Source organism: Malaya genurostris, chromosome 1 (assembly GCF_030247185.1).
Source record: "Malaya genurostris strain Urasoe2022 chromosome 1, Malgen_1.1, whole genome shotgun sequence".
Classification (NCBI taxonomy): Eukaryota; Metazoa; Arthropoda; class Insecta; order Diptera; family Culicidae; genus Malaya; species Malaya genurostris.
The window spans coordinates 138002349-138030084 of record NC_080570.1 but is presented as its reverse complement, the minus strand read 5'-3'; the positions used below and the strand labels follow the sequence as shown (position 1 = coordinate 138030084).

At 35.7% G+C, this 27736-nt stretch overlaps 2 protein-coding genes across 7 annotated transcripts in view; one reads left to right on the top strand and one right to left on the bottom strand.

Moving 5' to 3' along the window:
- The window catches only part of LOC131425902 (uncharacterized), a 215498-nt gene that overhangs the window by 74608 nt on the left and 113154 nt on the right, over positions 1-27736 (bottom strand). The window lies entirely within an intron of this gene.
- LOC131425903 (transmembrane protein 205) lies at positions 9872-12278 on the top strand. The gene is made up of 2 exons (XM_058588182.1): positions 9872-10304; positions 10726-12278. Exons 1-2 carry the CDS (start codon positions 10051-10053, stop codon positions 11432-11434), a joined length of 963 nt encoding a protein of 320 aa, XP_058444165.1. The 5' UTR covers positions 9872-10050; the 3' UTR covers positions 11435-12278.

The following is a 27736-nucleotide window of genomic DNA, read 5'->3' as shown; positions in this document are numbered from 1 at the left end:
GTAGAAAAATTATCAAGAATTATGCAAAGAGATGTAGAAGTCGAAATACATTGAAATTCAAGTACAAATACAAAGTACAAGTTAAACTATGGAAAATGAAAAAAAAAAACAATTCAAGGTCATTAATTTTTCCAGCAAACAAAAGCTAAATCACAGAAGAACAAAAATCAAAATCAAAAACCACTAAACAATAAACTCCAGCGAAACAGAGCATTTATTAATAGAAAGGAAAACATGAGATAAAGAGTCTAAAAATATCAAATTTTCAAAAAAAAAATAATGAAGAAAGCCTAACAGAAAAATAGAAAGATTGAAAAGACACGAGTGCAATGAAGATTGAACAAAATAGTCAGGAGTATGGAAAGAGAAAAGAGAATATTGGCAAATAAATTGGGGAAGATGATGTGAGAGATAGAATTTTGGATTTGTATTTTCTGGTGTACAAAACATAGGTTTATAATGGCTTCTTAGTTACAGAGTAACAGTTTTGTGCAAAAAGTACATTTTTATAGTTTGCCTTGCGTTTCCTCTTCGACCCATCCGAGTAGAGGCAATTCAGATTGCACTATCTTTGCCACTTAGCAGTTCAACTTAAACCGTTTACGTTCGAGTCATCATTAAAGATATTGTACTTCGACGCAATATTCTTAGTGGCTTTCGTTTACTTTTAAGCACAATGTGAAAAGGATTTTTTTTTTACTTTATGGAACAAACATTTTTGGTGTGGTGAATCCTTCCTCAAACTACAAATCGTGTTTTTGATTGTTCTTTACCAGATTCACCAGGAGTCTGTGAGAACTCATAACAAATAACAATCTGAGTTGTTTTTCTGTTCCATATAAAACTATCTTATCAAAACTTTCCAATAATCTTTACACTAAGCAGAAGTTCTAAGTTTATATTGAATCACAAACGGCGCCTTCAAAACAACAACAACCGATTCTTTAATCCCTTCCGTTATCAAGAAGAGAAGCTGCTAGGACTTTGTTGACAAGGAAATAGCCGGAGATTTTAAACATAACTTACTTGAGATTACACTGTCAAGATAGGATGAAATGTCTCGTGGAAACCAATTTAACTTACCTGTGAAAGAAAAGGAAAAGAAAAAAAGCATCCCGTTAGTTTTTGATTTAAGTTACCCGAAATGTTGGTACATTTTCAAATCTGTTTCTCATATTTCAACCCTGTTCGGCACCGAAATAAAAAACCGAAGGCCATTTATCAACCGAGGACATATTTTCACTTTTTGCTTCGGTGTTTGTTTTTTGGTTAGGTATGCATAACAGAATATGTTTTGTGGTTTTTCGGTGGACATGTTTTAATTTTGACCGGTTTCCTTTCGCTGCAGGTTTTCCGATCGGTCGAAGAACTCCTGACCCTGACTGAAAAATAAGGTGTTGGATCTGTTCGTGTTCGTACGGACGGAACGCAGTTCTCCGTGGATTCCTCGGAATGAGGTGTGAGATGAAACGACGCGAAACACGGAGCCGTCAAACAAAATTAAGACAGGAAAATTAATACCAACAAAAAATTTGAGACATTGCAAACAGATTCAGCTGGAGCTGGTCCAACATTGAAAACAAAGATGATTGAGAAAAGATGAACGGTTTCATTTTTCCATATCGTCATGGTGCACTTTCAAAAGGCATTACAAACTCGAGACGGTCACCTGGTGGGATTACCAACGTCCAAATGTGACATGGAAACGCTCAATACCCGAATGTACTCATCATCTTGAATCTTGGGACTGACGTGACGTGATCAACTGGACTCATTTCCAGTTGCAGTTCAAAATCCAACGGACAGAAGTCCTTTACGCAATCGGTCTTTGAGCATGTGTTAGTACGAGAAAGCTTATCTCCTCTGTCTACAACAACAACAGAAAACAAAATAGGGAAACCTGAAGTAAGAGGGTTTTTTTTATTCCGCCTCAAGGATGGAATCGTCCCACCTGGCTGAGAACTCCTATGCTCCTGGGAACACCAAATATGACTTAATTCGTTCAGCCCACGAAAATTAATTATTCCAAAATCCGATCAACAACCTCCATAGTTCGGCAACTTCAGATTCGTATCACCGCGTAAAACCCAAATTGATTACACGCCTTCTGTTCCCGTAAATCATTCGCAAACAATGGACTCTAATTCAGCTAGATAACCATCTCGGGACAGGATCCTAAGCCCATCGGCATGAACATGCTAATAAAAAGAATAATCGCACTGGACTTGGGTATTGTGACTTTCTGTCGTGGCGGGCAGGATTCCGGATTCCAACCCGGAGGCAAAACACACTCTGCGGCACATGCGATTATTCAAACTTTTACAGTGATGCCGCGCCACTTGCAATGGAGATAACGATGAACCACGAGCTGGGCATCCGAGGCTCCACGAGTCGATGATTCGATTTGGATCGGGTTGCTAAGTGCGGTAGGCAGTTTTGAAGAAAAAATTTACGCGTTAGAAAGTTAGAAAAATTAACTCACATTTACGCAACGAACATAGTTTTTCAATTCTTATATAATTTGTTATCGTCAAAATTTTTAGAATAAAACATTTTGATTCCGTTTGTAGATAAATAAAAGTACAAATAAAGCTTCATCGGTCTTCATTTGAACTAGTTTTCTAGTTGTTGTGAAGCGAACGGAAAGCTACCGCAAAACCATATTTCATTTCTTCTTTGTATTGAGATTGTACAATTTATAGGAATATCACTAACCAATTAGATAACTAAGAGCACACTAGTTCCTATCTCATGCCTCCTCGTGAGTTTATATTGACAATTGATCAACCGCAAAATGAGACAGTGCGAAAGGGTTTGCGTGCAGTATCCCAACTACCAGCTATGTTTTCAATCGCGTCTTATAGAAACATTTAAAACACTTAAACCCTTAACCCTTAATAATCGGAGAAAATTGAGCGGAAAGAATTTTTTTAATCCACACAAATACACATTGGTGTCAAATTTTCAACGAAATTTGTATCGAAATTCGTAAATTTTGTATCGAAATTCGTAAATTTTGTATCGAAATTTGAAAATTTTTTATCGAAATTTGAAAATTTTTTATCGAAACTTATAAAATTTGTACCGAACTTGAAAAATTGGTGTCGAATCGGTTTGTATCGAAATTTGTATCGAGGTTGCCTTTTACGCAACCCACCTGGGTTCGATTCCTCAATGCCGCACATAGGGTCAAAAAGATTTCCTGGCCCGTAATAGCGAATAACCTTAAAATTCAAACCTGGATAATCGAAACAAACAAAAAAAATGTATGGAAATATGTATCTAAATTTGCAAAGTTCGTATCAAAATTTGTAAAAATTGAATCAAAATTTGAAAAATTTGCATCGAAATTTGTAAAATTTCAATCGAAACTTTTTTAAATACAAATGTATCGAAATTTTTAAAATTCTTATCAAAATTGTATCGAAATTTATACCAAAACTGGTAAGATTTGAAAAATTTGAATCGTAATTTTTTGATATACAAATTTGTCGAAATTCGTAAAATTCTTATCGGAATTGGTTTCAGAATCTGTAATATTTGTATCAAAGTTCACCAAATTCGTATTGAAATTTGTAACATTTAAATGGACATTTGTTTCGAAATTTGTTTCGAGACTTGCAAAAGTTGAATCGAAATTTGTAAAATTTGTATCGGAATGTGTAATCCTAAATCGAAATCGAAATTTGTAATGAAATTTGTAAAATATATATCGAAATTTATAGCATTTAGGCTTAGGGAAATTTGAATAACATATAAATTTTTCATAATTTAAAAAAAAATTCTAAATCTATCGAAATTTCTCAAATGTTCTAAAATTTCTAAAATCTTTTAATTTCTTACATCTCCGAAATTCCCAAAATTTTTAAAATGTCTAAAATATCAAATAAATTTGTAAAATTTGTTACATTTATATAATATGAAAGGTTTGTAAAATTTCCAAATATTTTTTTAGAACTTCCAAATATTTCTAAAATTTCCAAATGTTTCTACAATTTCCAAATATTTCTAAAATTTTCAAATATTTCTAAAATTTCCAAACATTTTTAAAATTTCTAAGAAGTAAAAATTAATAAAATTTGTAAGGTTTGTAAAATTTCCAAATATTTCTAAATTTCTAAATATTTCTAAACTTTCCAAATATTTCTAAAATTTTCAAATATTTCTAAAATTTTATTTTCTAAAACTTATAAAAATTTCTAAAATTCCAAATATTTCTAAAATTTCCAAATATTTCTGAAATTTTCAAATATTTTTAAAATTTACATATATTTCTAAAATTTGCAAATATTTCCAAAAATGTGAATAGTTGGTAAAATTTCAAAATATTTCCAAAATTTCCAAATATTTCTAAAATTTTTAAATTTCCAAATAATTCTAAAATTTTCAAATATTTCTAAAACCTGAAATTTTCAAATGTTTCAGAAATTTAAGATATTTCTAAAATTTACAAATATTTTTAATATTTGAATAGTTTGTAAAATTTCCAAATATTTCTAAAGTTCTTAAATAGTTTTATAATTTCCAGAAATTTCTAAAATTTCCAAAATTTTTTAAAATTTGCTAATATTTCTAAAATTTTTGTTAGAATTTCCAGAAATTTCTGAAATTTTCTAAAAATTTCTATAAAATTCTAAATATTTCCGAAATTTCCAATTATCTAATGTTGGCAAAAATTTGTAATGTTTTTAAAAATTTCTAAAATTTTTGAAAAAAAAATTCTGATAGTACCGAAAATTAAAAACCATGTATGGAAATTTGGAAAATTTGAATCAAAATTGGAAAAAATTCTTATCGAAACTTGTAAAATTTGATCGAAACTTGTAAAATTTGTATTGAAATTTATATCGAGATTTGAAAATATAGGGACATAGGGTCAGAAAGTGTTTCTGACCCGAAGAGGCGAAGGACCTCTATAATCGAAGCAAACAAAAAAAAATTGTATGAAATTTTGTACCGCTATTTGAAAAATTTGTAATATTTCTATAAAAACTGGTAAGATTTGAAAAATTTGAGTCGAAGTTTGTAAAATTTTTATCGTAAAATTCGTATAATTTGTTTCGAAATTTTAAAAATTCATATCGAAGTTTAACAAAATTTGCATCGAAATTTATAAAATTTTTATCGAAATTTGTAAAATTTATATCGAAAATAGAGAAATTTGAAAATTTTATTCGAAAAAAGAGAAATTTGAAAATTTTATTCGAAATTTGTATAACGTGTAAAATTTTTATGTTTTAAAAATTCCTAAAACTATTAAAATCTCCAGAAATTTCTAAAATCTCTGGTTTCTAAAACTGCTAAAAAAGCCTTAAATTTGTAATTCATATACAATTTTTAAAATTTGAGAAATTTGAAAAATCTGTAAAATTTGAATAATTTGTAAAATTTGTAAAATTTTTAAAGTTTTGTAAAATTTGTAAAATTTACAAATATTTCTGAAATTTCCAAACATTTCTAGAATTTTTCAAATGTTTCTAAATTTTCCAAATATCTAAATTTGGAATTTCTAAATTTTTCAAATATTTCTCAAATTTCCAAATATTCCTAAAGTTTCCAAATATTTCTAAAATTTCCGAATAATTCTAAAATTTTCAAATATTGCAAAAATATCCAAATATTTCAAAAATTTCCAAATATTTCAAAAATTTCCAAATATTTCTAAAATTTCCAAATATTTCTGCAATTCCAAATATTTCTAAAATTCTAAATATTTCTAAATTTTCCAAATATTTCTAGAATTTCCAAAAATTTCCAAATATTTCAAAAATTTCTAAAATTTTTAATATTTTTAAATTTAGGTAAATTTCTATCAAAACTGGTAAGAGATGAGAAAATTTGAATAGAAATTTGTGAAGCTTGTAGCGAAATTTGTAAAATTTCTATCGTTAATCGAAAAATTTGTAACGAAATTTGTAAAATTTCTATCAAAACTGGTAAGGTTTGAAAGATTTTATTCGAAGTTTGTAAAATTTGTGTCGAAATTTGTAAAATTTGTATCGAAATTTTAAAAATTTGTGATGTTTCTATAAAAACTGGTAAAATTTGAAAAAAATGTGTCGAAATTAGTAAGATTTTTATTGTAAAACTCGTATAATTTTAATCGAAATTTTAAAAATTTATATCGAAGTTTAAAAAAATTTGCATCGAAATTGGAAAAATTTATATCGAAACTTGAAAATTTTATTCGAACTTTGCGAAATATATAATATTTGTAAAATTAATATTGAAATTTGTATTGGAATCTGTAAACTTGTATCAATAAATGAAAAATTAGTATCAAAAATTGTAAAACATGTATCGAAAGCAAAATTTGTTTAACTTGTAAAATTTTTATATTTTAGAAATTTCTAAAACTATTGAAATTTCCAGAAATTTCTAAAACTTCTAGTTTCTAAAACTTCCAAAAAGTCAAAAAAGCCTAAAATTTTTAATTCGAGTGAAATTTGAAAAATGCGAATGACCTTAAGGTTAAAACCTCTATAATTGAAACAAAAAAAAAATTTGTAAAATTTTCAAATATTTTTGAAATTTCTAAATATCGCTAAATTTTCCAAATATTTCTAAAATTTTCAGATGTTTCTGAATTTTCCAAATTTTTCTGAAATTTTTAAATGTTTCTCAAATGTCCATATGTTTATAAAATTATCAAATATTTCTGAAATTTCCAAATGCTTCTAAAGTTTAAAAATATTTCTAAAATTTCCGAATAATTCTAAAATTCCCAAATATTTCAAAGATTTCCACATAATTCCGGAATTTTCAAAAATTATTATTTTTAAAAATTAGAAAATTTTGACATTTGGAATATTTTTAAAATCTGTATGAAAATTTGTATCGAATTTCGAAGAACTTGTTAAGTTTCTATCAAAACTGGTAACATTGAGAAAATTTGTATAGAAATTTGTAAAGCTTATATCGAAATTTGTAAAATTTGCATCGTCAATCGAAAAAATTGCACCGAAATTTGTAAAATGTCTATCAAAACTGGTAAGGTTTGAAAGATTTTATTCGAAATTTGTAAAATTTGTTTCGAAATTTGTCAAATTTTTCATCAAAATTTATAAAATTTGTATCGAAAATTCTAAAATTTGTTTCGAAATTTCTAAAATTTGTATCGAAATATGTAAGATTTGAGAAAATTGAAATCAAAGTTTGTAAAATTAATATCGAAAATTTATATTGCAATCTGTAAAATTTGTATAAATATATGTAAAATTTGTATCGAAATTTGTAACATTTGCAAGCTTGGTCAAATTTGTATAACTTGCAAAATTTTTTATAATTTTAAAAATTTGTAAAACTATTAAAATTTCCAGATATTTCTAAAACATCTTAAAATTTCTAAAACTTCTAAAGTGTCAAATTTTAAAATTTTTTATTCGTGTGAAATTTTTAAAATTTGTAAAATTTTTAAAGTTTGTAAAATTTGTGACATTTTTAAAGTTTGTAAAATTTGTAAAATTTCCAAATATTTCTGAAATTTCCAAATATTTCTAAATTTCCAAATATTTATAAAATTTTCAGAAGTTTCTAAATTTTCCAAATATTTCTAAAATTCTCAAATCTTTCTAAAATGTTCATAAATTTTCAAAATTTAGAAATATATCTCAAATTTCCAAATATTTCTAAAGTTTCCAAATATTTCTAAAATTTCCGAATAATTCTAAAATTTCCAAATATTTCTAAAATTTCCAAATAACTTCAGAATTTCCAAAAATTTCCAAATATTTCAAAAATTTCTAAAACTTTCAGTTTTAATTTTTTTTTAATTTTTAGAAAAAAAATATTTATAAAATTTCGAAAATTTTGACATTCGGAATATTTGTAAAATCTGTATGAAAATTTGTATCGAAATTCGAAGAATGTGTTAAATTTCTACCAAAACTGGTAAGATTTTAGAAAATTTGAATAGAATTTGTAAAGCTTGTATCGTAATTCGTAAAATTTGTATCATCAATCGAAAAATTTGTACCGAAATTTGTAAAATTTCTATCAAAATTGGTTAGGTTTGTAAAATATTATTCGAAACTTGTAAAATTTGTATCGAAATTTCTAAAATTTGTATCGAAATTTGAAAGATTTAAAAAAAAATTTAAAAAGTTTGTAAAATAATTTCAGAATTTGTATTGCAATCTGTAAAATTTGTATCGAAATTTGTAAAATGTGTATTGAAATTTGTAATATTTGTATGGGAATTTGTATCGAAATTGGAAAAATTTTATTGGAGGTTTATAAAATCGGTATCGAAGTTCGTAAAATTGGTTTAGAAATTTGCAAAATTTTTATCGGAATTTGCATCGAAATTTGAAAAATATGTATCGAAATTGGTAACATTCGAAAGTTTAGAAAAATTTGAAACACCTATAAAATATTCTAAAATTTTAAAAATTTACTGAAATTTTTCAAATATTCAAAATTTGTAACAGAATTTTCAAACTAAAATTTCCAAAAATTCTAAAAGTAGCTAAAAGTTCGACATTGCTAAAATTTTGGAAATTTTTAAAATTCCTAAATTTTTTTTTTCAATTTGCACAAATTACACAATACTTTACCCAACGCGAAACAGACTGTCAAGAAAAATTAACGAAGGGAATAGCTGGAATTAGAACTTTATCTAACACTACCTTTGATTTAACATTCCGTGTAAATTTCATTATTTTCACGCTGTTACGTGAAAATTTCAAAAAAATGGTTTTCTTCTTTGATTGGTCATCTTAGTAATCAGATAAACATCCATTAGAAAATGTGTGGGCTCTAATAAAAATGCTACTTCACAAACACAAGTCAAATAGTTCGTATAAAATGTTTCGAGACAAATTCGAGGTTGTAATGAAAGTTCTAAGAAATGTACAAAAAATAACTTGCGTTCTCTGGAAAATGCTGAAGTTGCTGCTACTATGGTATTCACATTGAGTAGGTTGACAATCAATTAAATCATCACTGAACGAATCTATTTCTATTATTATTAAATTAAATAGTACAAAAATCTTTTATATTAAAATTTCTCAAAAAAATCTCTCATTTAACGAACATTTCGTTTTTTTTTCAATGTTTAAAAATACAAGTAACTAGTAGAACAAGTTTTACATTATCCAAACGGTTTAAGTGAAATTACTCGGTAGCCATAACAGTTCAATTTGAATAGCTATTGCATTGATGAGTCGAAGACGAATTGTGAAGGAAAAAACGTTCTTTGATACTTTCTCAAAATTTCCAACCGGTACCGAGACAAATCATCGCCGAGCGTCATACCGATCAAGGTTATTTTATTCCCCCGACCAAGAAAAAAAAACCCGACATTAAAATCATTAACCGTACTACGGGTGAGTTGTGATCAACGTGCGGAGATTTCGACCAGAAGACACCACAAGCACCGTTCGCAAGCAACATTCGCCGAATCACATCTGATCGGTTTTGGTTCGTCATTCTCGTTCATTCACAAAACGCAAATTCGGCAGCGTTTGCCGGATCGTGTTCGTGACGTCGTCGGTTACTGTTCGCTCGTGATCGGTTCGATGGAACAGCCGGGATTGCGTCGCGACGCCGTTCCGGCCATCAACGTCATCGCGGTGGATGATGAAATCGGTTGCGTTTCAAATGGGAGGCCCGTTCCGTCACCATTGCATTCAGAGGATTCTCCCGTGGGGGAAGGGCACCGCGCTCTCGCGCGGTCACTCCTCCGAATGGTGTTTCGTATTTTTTTCTATTACTGAGCGACGACGACGTCGCTGAGCTTCATCGGTGAGAATGATCGGCTGATGACGGAGAGAATGTTGGAGCGGGTAGGTTTATCTGCTGCAGAGGTCGTGTGATACGAGTGGCACCTTTGAGTGTAGTGGTAAACACACGACCTTATATATACGATGGTCCCCGGTCGGTGAGGGCTCATAGCCAAGTCGGACATCCAAGCGGAAAGTAGCGAGAGTAGAAATCGATCGAACGAACGACGAACGAAAGTGAGGTGATTTCGGGAAAGGAAGAAAACTTCGCTGTGTGCAATTTAGAAAAGGCGCTCCTCGTAAGGAAGCAATTAAACAGAGTGATATTATGTGTCTGCAAGGGATGCATCATCGGGTTAGTGGGCGGCTGTTGGGTGGAGGAGTGATTGATGATGAATTCAACGTAACGAAAAGTGAAGTGGAAAAGAGCCTGTTGCGTGAGGCGCCCAGTGAGAGTGACCGAGTGGCAGTGGAGGAAGAACTTTATCGCGATATGCTGGCCGGAGGTACCCAAGTAACGCGGAAGTTGTTCGAGGACATCAAACGCCTGGGGGACAAGTTTTGCCAGTCTACCACCTACAAGTAAGTACGCACGCCACAATCATCTCGTTGCCATGCGTGGATCTCCTGCGCGCACACTCTTCGTAATCATCGTTATCACCTTGGAACAAAAAAAAAATGAAAAAGAAGTGTGGCAGATGCAGACAAAGGTTGAAGCATGGGGGGTGGGAGCGGGACTGAACGGGTTGAAAAAGCCACGAGAGCTGTGCGAAAATCACGTACGCCACTCGACACAGTCCGAACACTGAACAACGGCTAGTGCTATCCCGTTCGCGCACCCCATGCCAACTTTGTGGCTCAGCTGCGGTCAAACATTTTTCTTTCGGTCCCCTTCTTTTCGTGGCCAGTGTCGATGACCTGACCGGGAGGGATCTGCTAAAAGTCTAATAAATCTCTAACTGCAACTGTCTAACAAGATCTTTCTTTTTCTTCTCCGTTTCAGGATCCTCACGCGAACCACGCAACCATCGCATGCAATCTCGATGCTGTTCGTGTCCTTTATGCTGCTGGTGCTTTGGCCGAACATCATAGGTCAATCGAAGGAATCCAGCGGTGACTGTGCTCGATTGCAACCTCGGGCCAGTGTGCTGGTTTCGTTGGCCTACTTTGGTTCCTTCGCAATGCACTTTGGAGCGCAGATGTGGATGACCTTCGTGTCCGGTCTGGCACTGTACTTCAATTTGCCCCGTCATACCTTCGGCCGAATCCAGGAGATCCTGTTTCCGAAATACTTCTCCATGGGAACCGGTCTCAGCGTTGTAACGCTGCTGGCGTTCATCAACTTGCAGCGGGCGGCACATCCGGAACTGAAAACGGCCTCGCTGCACAACTGGGACCCAATCCTGTTGCTCCAGTTGACTACTTTGGCACTGTGCGCCATTTTGGAGCTCACCGTTTGGCTCTACCTGGCGCCACCGATGCTTCGGCTGATGCATCTGAAGTATAACTTCGAAGCCCGGGAAACCGTCGGTCAGGAGATCGGTCAATTCAGCGGAACGGAAAATGTCCAGCTGCGTCGTTCCAGTCCGTACCAGAATGTGCACAAACGCTTCCGACAGATTCATATGCTAACCGCATCGGTCAACATGGGTTCCCTGCTGTGCACCTTCGTTCATCTGCACTATCTGGCATCACGGGTCGAGCTGCACTGAGCGGCGCGATTGCGTGCGCAGTGGTGGCCGCCATTTTGTTTGGTCGCCATACTCACCAGATCAGACTGAGACACGTGGATAGTTTTTGCATAGCTCGACGGAGCCCGTTTTTAACCAAAGTATTAGCGACGGAAAATTCCAGCTGTAAGCAGTATTAAATTCGGAAGGGAGTGTAAATTTGATCGTCGGAGAATGTGAAACAGATTAGGATCAAAATTTCGCATCGCAGAATCTAGTCGATTATTTCTTTTTTTTTTCTTTAGAATCAAAAACAAACGAGCCTAGCTCATGCAGACAAGGTAACAAAAAAAAATCAAACCAACATGAGACTGAAACCTCGCGATTTCCGGGTACTTCCGGGGTCCAGTTGGAAGCACTATTTCTACTTCAGATCCCACGTCGGGTTTTTGTTAGTTCACTGGGAGCACTGGATTTAGGTGATTTTTGCAAAAAACAACAAAAAGAGATTAATTAGATACGATAGTTAAACAATTACTATTAGCCGTAAGTTTGTTTTTAATAGCCTATTTATTGTGTTAGGTGGGAAACCACAGAAAAGAAAACGCAAAAGCGAGAATGAAGATCTGAAGTAGCATTACTAGTAAGTAGACTGTAATACATCAAATGATCATAGTCTTAAGTAGTTAAAAATTATCATCAATCAATTAGTGCTTTCCTTGCATGAAAACCCCCAAATATTTATTGTTTCACGCCCTACTAGATGCTTATATAACTGAAGCTAATATGTGACAGAACTCTAAGGAAACAATTGTTATACGATTTTAACTCAATAGCTGCTATCTCGTCGGAGCAGTTAACAATAAAGAAAAAATACCATTTCAAAAAAAAAACACGAATTCAACTACGAACATAGAAAGGAAAATTTCCCCAAAACTCTATCTACATTTGACCGAAATCTACACGACAATAGCTAACAGCTGTCCTTTTCTCTCTCTTTCTCGTTCTCTGTATGTCAAACTGCGTACCGCAAATCGTACATCAGGTCTATGACTATGACTGGTCGGTCCGCACTGACGGATTGTTGTTGGTTAGTGCTCTGTTATCGTCACTGCTTGTTAAATTATTACGAACAAAAAAACTCGTGACAAATAGACGTCACACACAGGCCTCACACCTTGGCACCTACCCTTTGGCTTGATACTACGGATTCTGTTTTTTTTTGTGGACTCTGGTTGCTTTGATCGCACCCTGTCGAATGACTTTAACGTCGTGAATGACGTATGTCCATCGCATAAAAAAAGAAATCTAGTTTACGTTTGCATTTGCGTGATGCGGGTATGAGAGATTGTTTTGTTTATCACCTTTCTGGTTGGTTTTGGGAGGCATGTTTTTGATGTACCGCGCTTCCTGTTGCTTGTTGATGCTGTCAGCCGTCAGTCAGGGTTTTTTTTTTTTTCATAAATACGTTTATTTCTTAAGGCAGTTTACATAAGTTTTTCTTCGCCGTAGCATCACTTTTACATAATATTCTTATCCTAATTTAATTCTAACATAGTCACAACGTTTTAAATTTATTACAACATATTCTCTTATAGCTTAAATATCATCTTAGGTAACTCGTCATTAATTATGAAATCTACTCGGAAATATTATTTGAACCAAACTATTAACTTCTATAAATTATAAAATAAGCTGTTATTTTCAGACATTTTGTTGATAATTTCATAAACTGTTTCGAGTTTGTTTGTATCATTACATAATTTTTATTCTAATTTAGCTATTGGTTGAACTCATGGACGCAGCTGGGATCAGAACTAAGTCTTAAAAGGGGCCTTTATTAAATTGAAACTCCAATTTTCTTTATGAAATGATAAATAAGTTTCATGTATGAAAGGTCACGACAAGCAAGAATGTCTCGAACTGGGATATTGGATAGTCTACCTTGGGTACGCAAAGAATTTATTAGTTGAGATCTGACATCACGATACTCCACGCATGTCCAAACGACATGATCAATATCCCGATAACCTTCTCCGCAAGCACAATGATTAGTCTCGGAGAGCCCAATTCGAAGGAGATGTGCATCTAACGTGTAGTGATTGGACATGAGTCTGGACATCACACGAATGAAATCCCTACTCACATCCAGTCCCCTGAACCATGCCTTTGTCGATATTTTCGGAATAATTGAGTGCATCCACCGACCCAGATCATCTCTATCCCAAGATGCTTGCCAGCTGGCAAGTGTTCTTTGGCGAGACGAGCTATAGAATTCGTTGAAAGCAATCGGTCGCTCATAAATTTCACCCTCAATAGCACCACGTTTGGCTAAAATATCGGCTCTTTCATTGCCAGGAATGGAGCAATGAGCCGGGACCCAGACTATAGTGATTAGATAATTATTGTTCAATATGTCGTTCAGGCACTGTTTTATTTTGCCCAGGAAAAACGGTTCATTTTTGCCAGCAGCGTTTGAGCGAATGGCTTCAATTGCACTCAGACTATCTGTGAAAAGGAAATAATGGTTTGGAGATAATGTGACGATTACACTCAAACTATAATGAACTGCTGCTAGCTCTGCTATATGAACAGATGCAGGTTCTTGAAGCCTAAATGAGGCCGAAACATTATTGTTGAACATACCAAACCCTGTCGCTTCTTCAATTCGCGATCCGTCCGTATAAAACATTTTCTCAGAGTCAATATGCCTGAACTTACTTGAAAATATTTTTGGGATTTCCGTCGAGCGTAGATGATCCGGGATTCCACGCACTTCACGCTGCATGGATGTATCGAAAAATAAAGTTGAGTCAGGGGCACTTAGGATGCTGACACGGATAGGAATATATCTTGAAGGGTTGATTTCCTGTGACATATGGTTAAAATATACTGTCATAAATTTTGTTTGAGATCGAAGCTCGACTAGTCGTTCGAAATGATTAATTACCATGGGATTCAGCACCTCACATCTTATTAGCAGGCGTGATGAAAGCTCCCAAAATCGATCTTTTAATGGAAGAACTCCCGCCAGAACTTCAAGACTCATTGTATGTGTCGAATGCATGCAGCCTAAGGCAATTCGCAAACAACGGTACTGAATTCGCTCAAGTTTGATAATATGAGAGTTTGCAGCGGAACGAAAACAAACGCATCCATATTCCATCACTGAAAGTATCGTTGTTTGATACAATTTTATTAGATCTTGCGGATGAGCACCCCACCAAGATCCTGTTATTGTTCGAAGAAAATTTACTCTTTGTTGGCATTTCGTTATCAGATACCTAATGTGTCCTCCCCACGTGCATTTGGAATCAAACCACACCCCGAGGTATTTAAAAGTTAAAACCTGTTGGATCATTCTTCCCATCATATGGAGCTGAAGCTGCGCGGGATCATGCTTTCTTGAAAAGACGACTAACTCTGTTTTCTCCGCAGAGAATTCGATACCAAGATGAACAGCCCAAACGGACAAGTTTTCTAAGGTATCTTGCAATGGTTTATGCAGATCAATAGCTTTGGGCCCAGTAACTGAAACCACGCCATCATCTGCCAATTGTCTTAGTGTACATGGGGTTACTAGACAGCTGTCAATGTCATTCACGTAAAAATTATAGAGGAGCGGACTGAGGCATGAGCCTTGCGGGAGACCCATGTAGCTAATTCTGAATGTTGCCAAATCGCCATGTGAAAAATACATGCACTTCTCTGACAAAAGGTTGTGCAAATAATTATTTATAACCGCTGGAAGTCCATGTTGGTGGAGCTTGTCTGAAAGAACATCAATGGAAACTGAATCAAATGCTCCTTTAATGTCTAAAAATACAGATGCCATTTGTTGCTTTTGAGCGAAGGCAATTTGGATGTCAGACGAAAGTAATGCAAGGCAATCATTCGTCCCTTTATTTCTACGGAAGCCAAACTGAGTATCTGACAACAAACCGTTCGTCTCGACCCAAGTGTCGAGACGTCGTAGAATAATTTTTTCGAACAATTTTCTGATGCAGGACAACATCGCAATGGGTCTATATGAGTTGTGATTGGAAGCTGGTTTCCCCGGCTTTTGAATGGCGATAACTTTCACTTGTCTCCAGTCAGGTGGAACAATATTTTGCTCAAGAAACTTGTTGAACAATTCCAACAAACGTCTTTTTGCGAGGTCGGGCAGATTCTTCACCAAGTTGAATTTAATTCTGTCCAACCCAGGGGCGTTATTGTTACAAGACAAGAGTGCTATAGAAAATTCCATCATTGAAAATGGGTTATTAATAAAACCATTATTTGGAGGAGATTCCCGTATAATGCTCTGCGTAGGAACAGAATCTGGGCAAACTTTCCTAGCAAAGTCAAATATCGGTTCGAGTATTCATCACTCTCATTGCCCACGTTACGATTCCTCATTCGTCTGGCCGTGTTCCAAAGAGTGCTCATTGAGGTTTCTCTTGACAAACCTTCGACAAAATGTCTCCAATAGCTACATTTTTTGGCTCGAAGTATGCTCTTGTACTTGGTTTCTAAAACCATAAGTTTTTCAAAATTCTGAGGAGTTCCTCCTCCCCGTTTTAGAAACGTCTTGCAAGCATTTTGTTTTGCGAGTTTAGCCTCTGAGCACTCTTTGTCCCACCAGGGGTTGGGAGGCCTTCTGTTAGTCGTTGGCCCAGGAAAGCGTTTAGTTTGGGATTGTTCTGCGGCCTCCAGAATCGAACAAACGAGGAAGTCATATTCTTCAAGTGGAGGGAGCTCTTCCATTGAATTCAAAATACTAGAGATTCTACTTTGGTATTTAATCCAGTCGATATTTTTTGTCAAATCATATGGAATACTAGCTGAATTAGCAATACATTTGTTACAGCTAATTGAGATGATGATTGGTAAATGATCGCTACCGTGTAAATCAGGCAATATTTTCCAGGTGCAATCTAGTCGAATTGATGTTGAGCAAAGAGATAGATCTAATGCACTTGGGCGTGCAGGAGGTCTTGGGATCCGTGTCATGCTACCCATATTTAATACCGTCATGCTAAAATTGTCACAAATGTTTTGTATTCAAGATGATCTGCTATCATTGTAAACGGAACCCCACATCATGCCGTGCGAATTTAAATCCCCCAGAATCAATCGTGGAGCAGGAAGGGCTTCAACCATTTCATTAAGCAGTCGCTGTCCAACTTGTGCTTTTGGAGGAATATAAACCGAAGCTATGCAAATATCTTTGCCTTTAATGTTTATTTGGCAAGCAACAACTTCTATACTAGAAGTTGAAGGGATGTATCAGTCAGGGTTAGGAACCGGGAAAAGTGATGTCTTTTATCAGTAATTTCGTCAAGTGTAAAACTGTGGGGTTAATTTGCACGTAGTCGTCGTGCAACCATCCAAGAACAAGTGACAATTGAACTTTTTTTATATCGTTTATTTATACCCGGCTTTAACCAAGTTGCGGTCGTTCGCCGCCAATTGAACTTGTTACTGACTTGGATCATAAATTAAATAAACATAGATTTCCCAGTGCAATACTAATGTAGTTGAGAAACCCGTGACAGCAAAAGCACCGTCTGGTGGAGAATGGGTGCGTAAATGGTCCTAAAATGCATGCATAAAGTTGCCTGCGCATTTAACAAAACCACAGTAGCTAATGGAAAAAAGTACACCCGTTTCTCACTAGAGGTGCTGTTAGTGTCACCGTACAGTCGGAAATCTATGTTTATTTGATTTATGCTTGGATCTAATTGTGATACAAACATTTATACAGAATTCTTTTAAAAACGGCTCGCATTAAAATCGGACTCACTAGAATTAAAACTAGTTTGTTTTCAATCACTTAAATTGCAGTATTGTGTTACTTCTAATAGTCAACTAGGAAGGGATACAAAATGCAAGGGAAATCCGAAATATAAACGTCGTCCAAATAGTTGTTTTGTTATCAAATTTCGAATTTATTCATCAATGTGTTCTCCGTGAAGAGCAATACAATCGTTTTAACATTTCTACACCTTTTTTTACTACGATTTCTTCTTGAGCCTCTAAAAATTAACGCTTCAGTCTCAGCGATGACAAGATGACTCATTCGTTGCAAACCTCAAGCAAACTTCTTTTCTAAATCTGAGAACAGAAAATAGTCGCTGGGGGCTAAATCTGACGAACATGGTGAATGCAGTAGCTGTTCAAACTTCTATCCACGGAATTCAACCATAACGATAAATCGGTTTGATGAGGTATAATAAAACGCGGCCCGCCCTTTGCAAATCATTTTGACGTAGAATTACGTCTCTCGTTTTTATACTGACTTGAGTGCATTCAAAAATTTCACTCTTAGAGAGTGTTAAGAAATTTCTTCAATTCTTTCACTTCTTTCAGTTCTTCAATTCTTTCAGTTTATCTTCAATTCTTTCACTAAACAGATAGAAGAAAGTGTGAGATTGTTTCGAACATCGGACACATCGAGTGCGCAGACCACCATCTATGTCAAGAGAGTGAAACTACACCTAGTATTATTCAACTGGTGCTCCTGATGAAGAAAAATATTATCATCATCAAATCGGGCCACCGAGAAAAATATTCCGTGGAAGCTAAGTACATCGTAAAGTTCACGACATTCACTTGTTCACATTCCAGTGAGAAACGACCGAGGAATTATTTTGAAGTCGGCTCTTCTAAGAGCTATAAATGTTACTTATTTGTTGAAATATGCAGATCGAAAGTGTAAGTTCACATTTTAGTGCTCCATTCGCAATGCGAACATCGCAATGTAAAGTCAGTATTTGACTGCATTTGAACGTTCGAGAAAAAGGCTCCGAACAGTGTTCATATTAGTATTATTGTTCAGAGAATTCCACAATTCGGCTTTTCTCAATTTTTAGTATTGAATCAATCCGCACTGTGAGCAGTTCTGCTGCGGAACTTTCGCAGTACAAGTTTCGCTTTAAGCAAGAAAAATTCGTTGATAATCGGAAACCGTTTTCTTAAACGATCGATTTCAAGACCACAAAAATGAACATATTCAGAAAATTCAAAATATCAGCTGCAGTAGTCCGATTACTATCATGTCACTTATTATTTAAAACACAACTGGAATGTAGTCCTACGTCAATTTTGCGATTATGTGTCTGACATTACCTACTCGAAGTTTGTTTTTGCCAGTCATATGCTCATGCAATATGGCGAATACACATCCTTTTGATATCATTGCAATGGCATGGTATATGGTATATGACATTTGACCCTCCCCTTTCCATATGAGAAAGGTAAAAACAATCTTACTGATGATTACTTACGTAACAGTTCGGCTGGAAAGTTCGTATCGTTTAATAGAAACACACATTTTTTTGCCAAAATTCGTTTTGATTATTCAACATAATTGCCATCAGAGGCAATACAGCGATTATAGCGATCTTCCAACTTTTCGATACCATTTTTGTAGTACGATTTGTCCTTTGCCTCAAAATAGGCCTCAGTTTCAGCGATTACCTCTTCATTGCTTCTAAATTTTTTACCAGCGAAGATTCTCTTGAGGTCTGAGAACAGGAAAAGTCACTGGGGGCCAAATCTGGAGAATACGGTGGATGAGGGAGCAGTTCGAAGCCCAATTCGTTCAATTTCAGCATGGTTTTCATCGACTTGTGACACTGTGCATTGTCTTGATGAAACAAAACCTTTTTCTTTTTCAAATGAGGCCGTTTTTTTGAAATTTCGTCCTTCAAACGCTCTAATAACGCTATAGAATAGTCACTGTTGATGGTTTTTCCCTTTTCAAGGTAGTCGATGAAAATTATACCATGCGAATCCCATAATACAGACGCCATAACCTTACCGGCCGATTGTTGAGTCTTTCCACGCTTTGGGTTCGGTTCATCGCGTGCAGTCCACTCAGCTGACTGTCGATTGGACTCCGGAGTGAAGTGATGGAGCCATTTTTCGTCCATTGTTATATATCGACGAAAAAAATCGGTTTTATTTCGATAGAACAGCTCCAAACACTGCTCAGAATCATCAATTCGTTGTTGTTTTTGATCGATTGTGAGCTCACGCGGCACCCATTTTGCACAAAGCTTTCTCATATCCAAATATTCGAGAATAATATGTCCAACACGTTCCTTTGATATCTTTAGGGTGTGAGCTATCTCGATCAACTTCACTTTACGGTCATTGAAAATCATTTTGTGGATTTTTTTCACGTTTTCATCGGTAACAGCCTCTTTTAGACGTCCACTGCGTTCATCGTCTTCGGTGCTCATATGACCAGTACGAAATTTTGCAAACCGCTTACGAATTGTTGCTTCGCCCGGTGCAGAGTCTGGATAACACTCATCAAGCCATTTTTTGGTATCGGCGGCACTTTTTTTCATCAAAAAGTAGTGTTTCATCAACACACGAAATTCCTTTTTTTTCATTTTTTTCACAATAACAAAAGTAATATCTCACAAACTAATAATCAGACAGCTGTCAAATTTATACACGTATCTTTTGAAGGTTGATACTAACTGAAAATGGTATGGATTTAATTCTAGTGGCGCCCTCTCATAGAAACGATACGAACTTTTCAGCCGATCTGTTATCTAATTTTCGGTTCACCTTCAATTTTTGGAAGCGTGAGTGCAGATTCTAAAGTACATAACGATAAATAATACTTTCCAAACTCACGTAGCAAATAATTTACAATTAAGGTAAATAGTCACACATTTTGGAACGGATAGTGAGGGAAACAGAAAGCTTTAAGTGCTAAAAGGAAAAATATCGTTTTTCGTCCTTCTCATATCATCATATATTGCTACTCAATGTTGTTTAAATTCGACTTCAGGTTCCGGAATAGCAGCGTGATTAGTGTTAAAATCTTCAATTTCAAAAGTGTGAGCAAAGTTTGCGTATTCAGTAAACTCTTCTTTTTGGTATTTTATTTACGAACAAATTTACTTCGCCTATATCTGTTCATGAAGTATCAGAAAACATGACTTCAAAAATTTCGTAATGGAAATCACACCAATTTCTCAGATGAGTATACATAGTGTGTAAAAAAACTAAAAGTGTTTATTTTAGGAAGATGCTAAGGCCCCTCTGAAAACGCGCCTTGATGGCATGAACTTTTGAGACGATTTCCGGAATAACATCCTCAATTGGACGACCAGAGTGTTGTTTAGTATTATGATCAATACGGAGAAAAAAAACATTTTTGTTTTCTCATGAAACGTAATCATGGATAAGGTCATCATGGATGGCCTCTTCTGTCACTGAGGCCCACCAGCGATGACTCCGGACCAGAACTACGAACGCGAGCGCACTTTGGAAGCGTGTTTGGTTATGGTGAAGAGGAATTGGAAGGGCTATTCACGTCGATTGCCTAACCCACGTATCTGAAGACCCGAATACTTGCCCGGAAGCAGTCTTGTCTCAATGGGCTATGACGTCGGTTTTCAGAAATGCGCGTTGCATGCTTTTCACGAACTACCTCTAGAAAAGAAAAAAAAAACATCCACAGTAACAATTGGGAATACTAAAGGTATTAACAAATGACTCAGGGCTCGAATTGTTCCTCCATATTCTCCTGATTTGGCTTGTTCTGACTCGAATTCTTCACGTTTCGTCTTCGGCTCATCTGTGCTTGAAGCAGTTCAAATTGAACTGCCACCTTCACCTAGTAGTTCAATTGAAATTGCTAAGAAGACGCAAAGCTTACCTCTTGGAGGTTTTTATTCTTTGAACGGGTTAACGCACTGATGAGTCGAAGGAGAAACGTGAAGAAATCTTGTGCTTTTTGCGCAAACCAGAAAAAATCCTAAATGTTCCTTCTGACCAGTATTATTAGTTGAAAATGAAATCTATGGCCGTTGACAGCCAGCATTTCCCGTCTCATTCATTTCACTTTTGTTGCCGAAACTTCCAGAATTCATTGTCAATCGAATAACCATACCTAGTCACTTGAAGTTTTGTTTGCGCAATTTGTAGTGCTAAGTAGTCTACCTGTTTCATTGTTTTCACTGAGGGTAGTGAGCAAGTGCGAATGAATAGGCATAAATATCAACTCGATAACCAAAACTCTCTCCGACCCTAACGATAAATAGAGGGCGGCGGTTCTCATTTAAATTTTCAGTTATCACTAGCAAGTTGAAATCGATAATTTCGACAGTTTGAAATGTATTGAAATGTGTTTCAAAACATTAATAATGAAAACTGTAAGAGGAACCAATTAATTCATGTTTATTTAATAATTCTGTATAAAATGTTCAAAACGACGAATGTAAGAATGAGAGATTCTCTTTGTTTACTTTTTCTTTCGATTATTACGGTACTATTAGCAATCCTTCCCTCCAGGTATTTACAGATAATAATAACTAAAGCTATCATCTTTTAATCTGCATTGAAGAAATTCCCGAAAAAAGCAGGAATATTTCGCAATAATCGAAAGAGAAAGTAAACAAAGAGAATTTCTCATTGTTAACATTTGTCGTTTTGAATATGTTATACAGAATTGATATTTCAGTTATCATGACTCGTTTACCTTACATCCATTATCTTGAAATAATTCGAATGTTTACATGAATGTTGTAAGAGATATTTCGTTACTTCAAGAGATAAACTGACGGTCGTCAAAGTGAGCTTCGGTAGAAAGAAGAACGGGAGGATGCCCACTCGGTGCGACAGCAGAGGTTGTGTGTTCGAATGTGAAGTTTACTGCAGTAAAGTGATCGTCAGTGTGTGCACACTTTCGATTTCAATTGAATTGAACGAAGTTTTACAGCACTGCTCTTCACCCTGTTATTCACTGGAACCAAAAGTTGTATTCGAATAAAATTCTAAAGCTTTGTATGGGATCAAAAACCCTTCAAAATGAAACTAAGTTAGTGTATGTACGTAACAAAAATATGCACTCATTTGAGAGATTTCTGCACCGATTTTCACAAACTTAGATTCAAATGAAAGGTCTTATAGTGTTATAGTTTCCTAAAAATTTCTAGAACATTTTATCCGGACCCGACTTTCGGTTCCGGAACAAAAGCGTGATGAATGAAAAATTATCAATTTCATGAGTATTTTTTCACGAACGATGGTCAAAAACAGGTACAAATCCCATAAAACTGTCTGACGAATTATTCTAGTTTGCAGAGCTTATTAGTTTGTGGGCATATTAACTCAATTCGACCCCACTGGTTCCCCCTTCTCCTGTTCCGGAAGTAGAAGAAAAACTCCAAAAGCTAAAAGTAGAAGAAAAAAGTCCAAAAGCTCACTTTGATTTCTCAGTGACGCTTGAACCAATTTTCAAAAATCATAGTTTAAATTAAAGCTCACATTGTCTCAAAAGCTACTGTGAAATTTCATCCGGATCCGACTTCCGATTTCACAGTTACAGGGCGATAAGTGTCAACGTTTTTAAACCGCCATATAGAATGACAATATGTACAACACCGGTACGTGTAACGTGTAGAATAAAAGAAAACACCATTTTGTTCTATTTTGTACACACTATAAAGAAAATGAAACGGATGTCTGCTACTGGTGTGTGATGTTGGTAAAAGACTGGTGCTGCGGCTGATACAAATTTTAGCTATTTTATAAGTGCGATCGAAAGTAACAGATTGGTTTAAAAAAGGCGTGACTGTGACTTAGCCTTGGCTCTCTTGGTCGAATATTTGGACGGTGGCGCCTATGGTATTAATTTGGCCGGTCTTCAACGTTTTTTCTTAGCCGGAGCATCTGCTGTATGAGCAGCTAGATGTTTGTCTCGACAGCAGCCTTCATATCACTGACAATTTGTCACGATTTGTCGAAAAAAATGGGGTGCCGGTAACCGAAATTGGTAGACATTTTGAAAATGACAAAAAAAATCTTTGATTGCGAAAATTTCGATAGCATCCGGTATTAAATCACGAAATAGATCGATTTCACCTCATAAATATTCAATCCACTCACCTTTCCGATTGATGCTCTTCAATTCATGATACTCTAAAAAAGTCAGAAAAAACTTTTGTGTTTATATTAACGTAATTAAAAGTTATTTTGAACGCAGCAAAAAGTACAAGTGACTGTTTGCTTTGCATTTCGGCACAAAAAGAACGTGCTGCTATTACACACACACACACACACACATGACATTTGTCGGATTGACGCAATCTGCTTTCTGTCAAAAGTTACGGTGGGGTCCCGGCAACCGAACACCTTCCCCTATCAATTATTCACTAAGCAGATATGTGCTTCTGTGGCTCAGTCGATTAACTGGAGCGCTTTGAGATCTGATGGTTCTTTGTTCAAGTCGCGCAGTTGCTATCGATATTTTGTTTTTTTTTTAAGCATTCGATTTCAAGTCATGTGAATTTCAAATCACACAATTTTACATGTTCTGGAATATAAATTTGTGTGAAATACGACATGCATTTTATAAAATCAATGTCGCAGTCACGGTTTCCTGCATGCTGGAAAAAATCGTACATGTTCCCGATCTTCAAAAAAGGAGATAAACAACATATAGCAAATTACCGAGGTATAACTTCTCTCTGTGCTGGATCAAAGCTGCTGGAGATTTTAGTGGGGAACGTTTTATTCCGTGAAACAAAGACATATATCTCTAATGATCAGCATGGTTTTTATCCAGGCAGAACTACAATCACTAACTTGACACAATTTTGTTCCCTTTGTATTAAGAACATTGAAACTGGATCACAGATAGATACATTATATACGGGCCACAAAGCTGCGTTTGACCGTGTAGATCATACGCTGTTACTTGCGAAACTTGAGCGTCTTGGTGCATCGTCTAGTTTCTCTCAGTGGTTTAAGTCATATCTCGTAGGCCGAATTTTATCAGTGAAGCTAGGAAATGTCGAGTCACAAAACTTCGCTAACGAATCAGGTGTTCCTCAAGGAAGCAATCTCGGACCATTGCTATTTTCATTATTTTTTAATGGCATTTCTTTTGTCATTCCACCAGGATGCAGACTTATGTATGCGGACGATTTGAAACTGTTTCTTGTTGTGCAATCGACAGCTGATTGCATGGAACTTCAGCAGCACCTAAACAATTTTTGTGAATGGTGCAATCTCAACCTCTTAACTATAAGTGTGTCCAAATGCTCTGTGATTTCTTTCACACGTAAGAAAAGCCCGATAATCTGGAACTACACTATTTCTGGGGAAACACTTGAAAGAGTAACTGTTTTCAAAGATTTGGGTGTGCTTCTTGATTCTCAGCTCTCCTTCAGACATCACTACTCGCATATAATTGCTCAGGCAAATAGAAACTTAGGTTTCATCATGAGGATCGCCAAAGAGTTTACTGATCCATACTGCTTGCGAGCGTTATATTACGCGTTAGTACGGTCTACCCTTGAAACCGCAGTGCACAGTTGGTGTCCTTACGCCAGTATTTGGATCAATAGAATTGAAGCAGTACAATCACGATTCCTGCGATTTGCTCTCAGATCTCTGCCATGGCGTAATCCGTCAGAGCTTCCACCATACATCGTTTGCTCGACATGGACACACTAGACAAACGACGAAATATACTCAGAGCAGTATTTATAGCGAAATTGCTGAATGGACAAATTGATGCTCCTGAAATTCTCTCGCAAATATGTATTAATGTCGCTAAGAGCGCGGAATTTCTTGCGACTCGACTTACGAAGAACGGAATATGGTTAGAAGGAACCGATAAGGGCAATGTGCAATGTTTTCAATAGTGTGTACGACCTTTATGACTTTTGTGTATCTAGTGTTGTTTTCAAGAATAGGCTTAAGAGACTCGGATAGAATATAAGTAGAACTTAATTATTTTTTAGCACTGGACAATGTTTGTATTCGTTAGGCTAATGTTTTTGAATTGTAACTATGTAAACAAATATGTAAAATGTTGAAAAAGATGATGGGTTTTTACGCGCATTTGATGAATTTCAAATGGGCTTTTCCCACTCCACCAAAAACTCCATTGAGATCAATCCAGGTCAGATGGAAAGAAATAGATAAATAAAAAAAATATATAAATAAATAAAATGTAAAATTACAAGACATTTTCGAGCTACAACTCGAATTGAAGATTTTCTACAGCGCAGAATTTCTATGACAGAATTTCTACAAAGCATTCTGAAACTTGCAACAACATAAAGTGTTTTGCGGATAGAAATTGTTTCATTCAAGAACGACAAACTACGAAACATTCACACAAAAAAATGAATTTTACAGGTGACTTAATCCCACATACGATGCATTTCATAAAGACCTTTACGCATTTATATGAACCATTTACCTGTTAGGCAGCTGTGTACTTCTGTGGCTCAGTCGATTAACGGACGTACTTTGTGATCGAATGAGTCTCGGTTCAAGCCTACCCCACAGTCGCTATTAGTTTTTTTTTCCGAAAATCTCATGCGCATTTCACGAAAGTTTGAGTGTACTACGACGCTCCATGTGCATTATAAAATTGTAAAGTCACAAAGTTTTTTCCAGGTGTATTTATTCAAATAGTTTTTTTTTCTGGGATTGCGAGAAAAATCTACATTGAATTTGTACTTGTAAAAACCTCTATTTAAGGTTAATCGGATGTTTTTCACGAATATAGAATGTTATTATATATGTTATTATATAGAACATTGATTAATGATTACTGTGAAAGAACCATGTCAGTGTTTCTACAAATCGGTAGATAAAAAGGCAATAAATAATACATATAATAAGTCGAGATCCACATCACTGGAAGGTGAATCCAAAACGATTTTATTCCAAATTTATTCCAAGGAGTATCATAGCTATTGGCGTACAAGTTTTAGGTAACAGTTATGATCGTAAAAATACACACACGGTCTTATTGCTGCTGCATGGCAGAATTTTCCGAACTCACACCGGCGGTGCAAATTGTTTTAATTGCACGGTTATAAATCATCATCGACACGATGCAAGCTGTAATTAAACCCGAAGAAACCACCGGTTTCTTCGACCGGTGGATGGTGTCATGTGCGTCCCCAAGACACTTTTCACTTGTACCCAAACCGACGCATCACATTCGTTTATCGAACTATCAATGAACGAGAAAGGTCCCCACATTTATTCGGTGTCCTCCACGCGGTCAGTCGTGTTGCCATGCCGAATGACACCGGCCGTCTTATTTTGTTCTTCTTGTTCCAGTACAAAACCATCGAAAGGGAGAGAAAGAGAGAGAGAGAGAGAGAGAGAGAGTCAGACGCCCGTTCGGGTGTTCAAAGTGGTTCAATTGGTTGTGCGATTCTACCAAAACCACTAAACAAAGCACACATGCGAAAATCACTGGAGCGTTGTTATCATCGAGCACTGTAGTGTTTTGAGTGGTGGTAGAATTCAAAATAGAATAGCTTTCCGCCTGGACCCCTGGTGGTTTCACGTGGTTCTCGTGTATGGCTAAATTTAGGTTAAATACATTTCCACAGTGGAGTCGAGCTCCATTACATTCAATCGAGCAGTACAAAATGATTCGGTTTGGCACTGGACGTTCCGGGGGCTGCTGAGCTGAACCCCGTTCGGATTAGTTTCACCAATCAGTCGCCATTCAACAACATTAGCAAAACCGACTGGTTTCACATTTCTATTCGCACTAACGATGACTATAAATTGTCACGAATGTAATTGAATTATCTCCAGGGTAGGATGAATCCGGGTTTCTAGTGAGAGGCTTCACTGAACGTAGTGTGCCTTGCCAAACCTAGGGGAGCCAGCTGAAAATCTGTCAAGTTTGTCAATGCTGTCAATTGTCATTATCGTCAATCGAACAAAACGGGCCTTGGCTTTCGTGACTTCATTTGTGGATTGCACAGAAAATAAAATGCGGAGACAGATTTGAATTTACCAAACGTGTGACGTTTAATGACTGACTACAATCGGTGGTGCTGAAGCAATTGCAAAAGCAGAGGCTATTACCAGCCAATGCCATCGTTCAAGCCAGAGTTCGAAGAGGAATACATCCTGTCAGGGTCCGGCGAACCTCTTCCGACGAAATGATGCTGGGCGAAATAATGCACGGAAGGAAGAACGAAGAGCAGGTAGTCGACCAGATCAGACTTCGTCACGTACCGTACGGGAAGGGAGGAATCGGGTAAAATGATACTTTTGATTTGATTTTACTCAAGTACCAATCATTCACCTTAACTTTCCATTGTCTTCATTAAACTCCTCAGTTTCGAAAAATTTCAGTATAAGCCGAAATGTGGACAAGATGCATTTTGAACCAATTGAGAAGCAACAAAAGTCAGCTGTAAAGGTAGCAGATTGGATGCGGTAAAGTGCACCGAAGGCGAAGTAGTACAGCTAGAGCAAAAGTGTACCATGAAACTAGTGCCGATGTTAATTTGCCCGGTGGAGGAAAGATTTTACAATCGTGTTTAAAATACGAACAAGCCT

Excerpts from the sequence above, each read along its gene's own strand:
- LOC131425903 (XM_058588182.1), top strand. The coding sequence starts at position 10,051 with ATGTGTCTGCAAGGGATGCATCATCGGGTTAGTGGGCGGCTGTTGGGT. Across the intron at positions 10,305-10,725 it reads TGCCAGTCTACCACCTACAA|GATCCTCACGCGAACCACGC; the intron begins GTAAGTACGCAC and ends TCTCCGTTTCAG.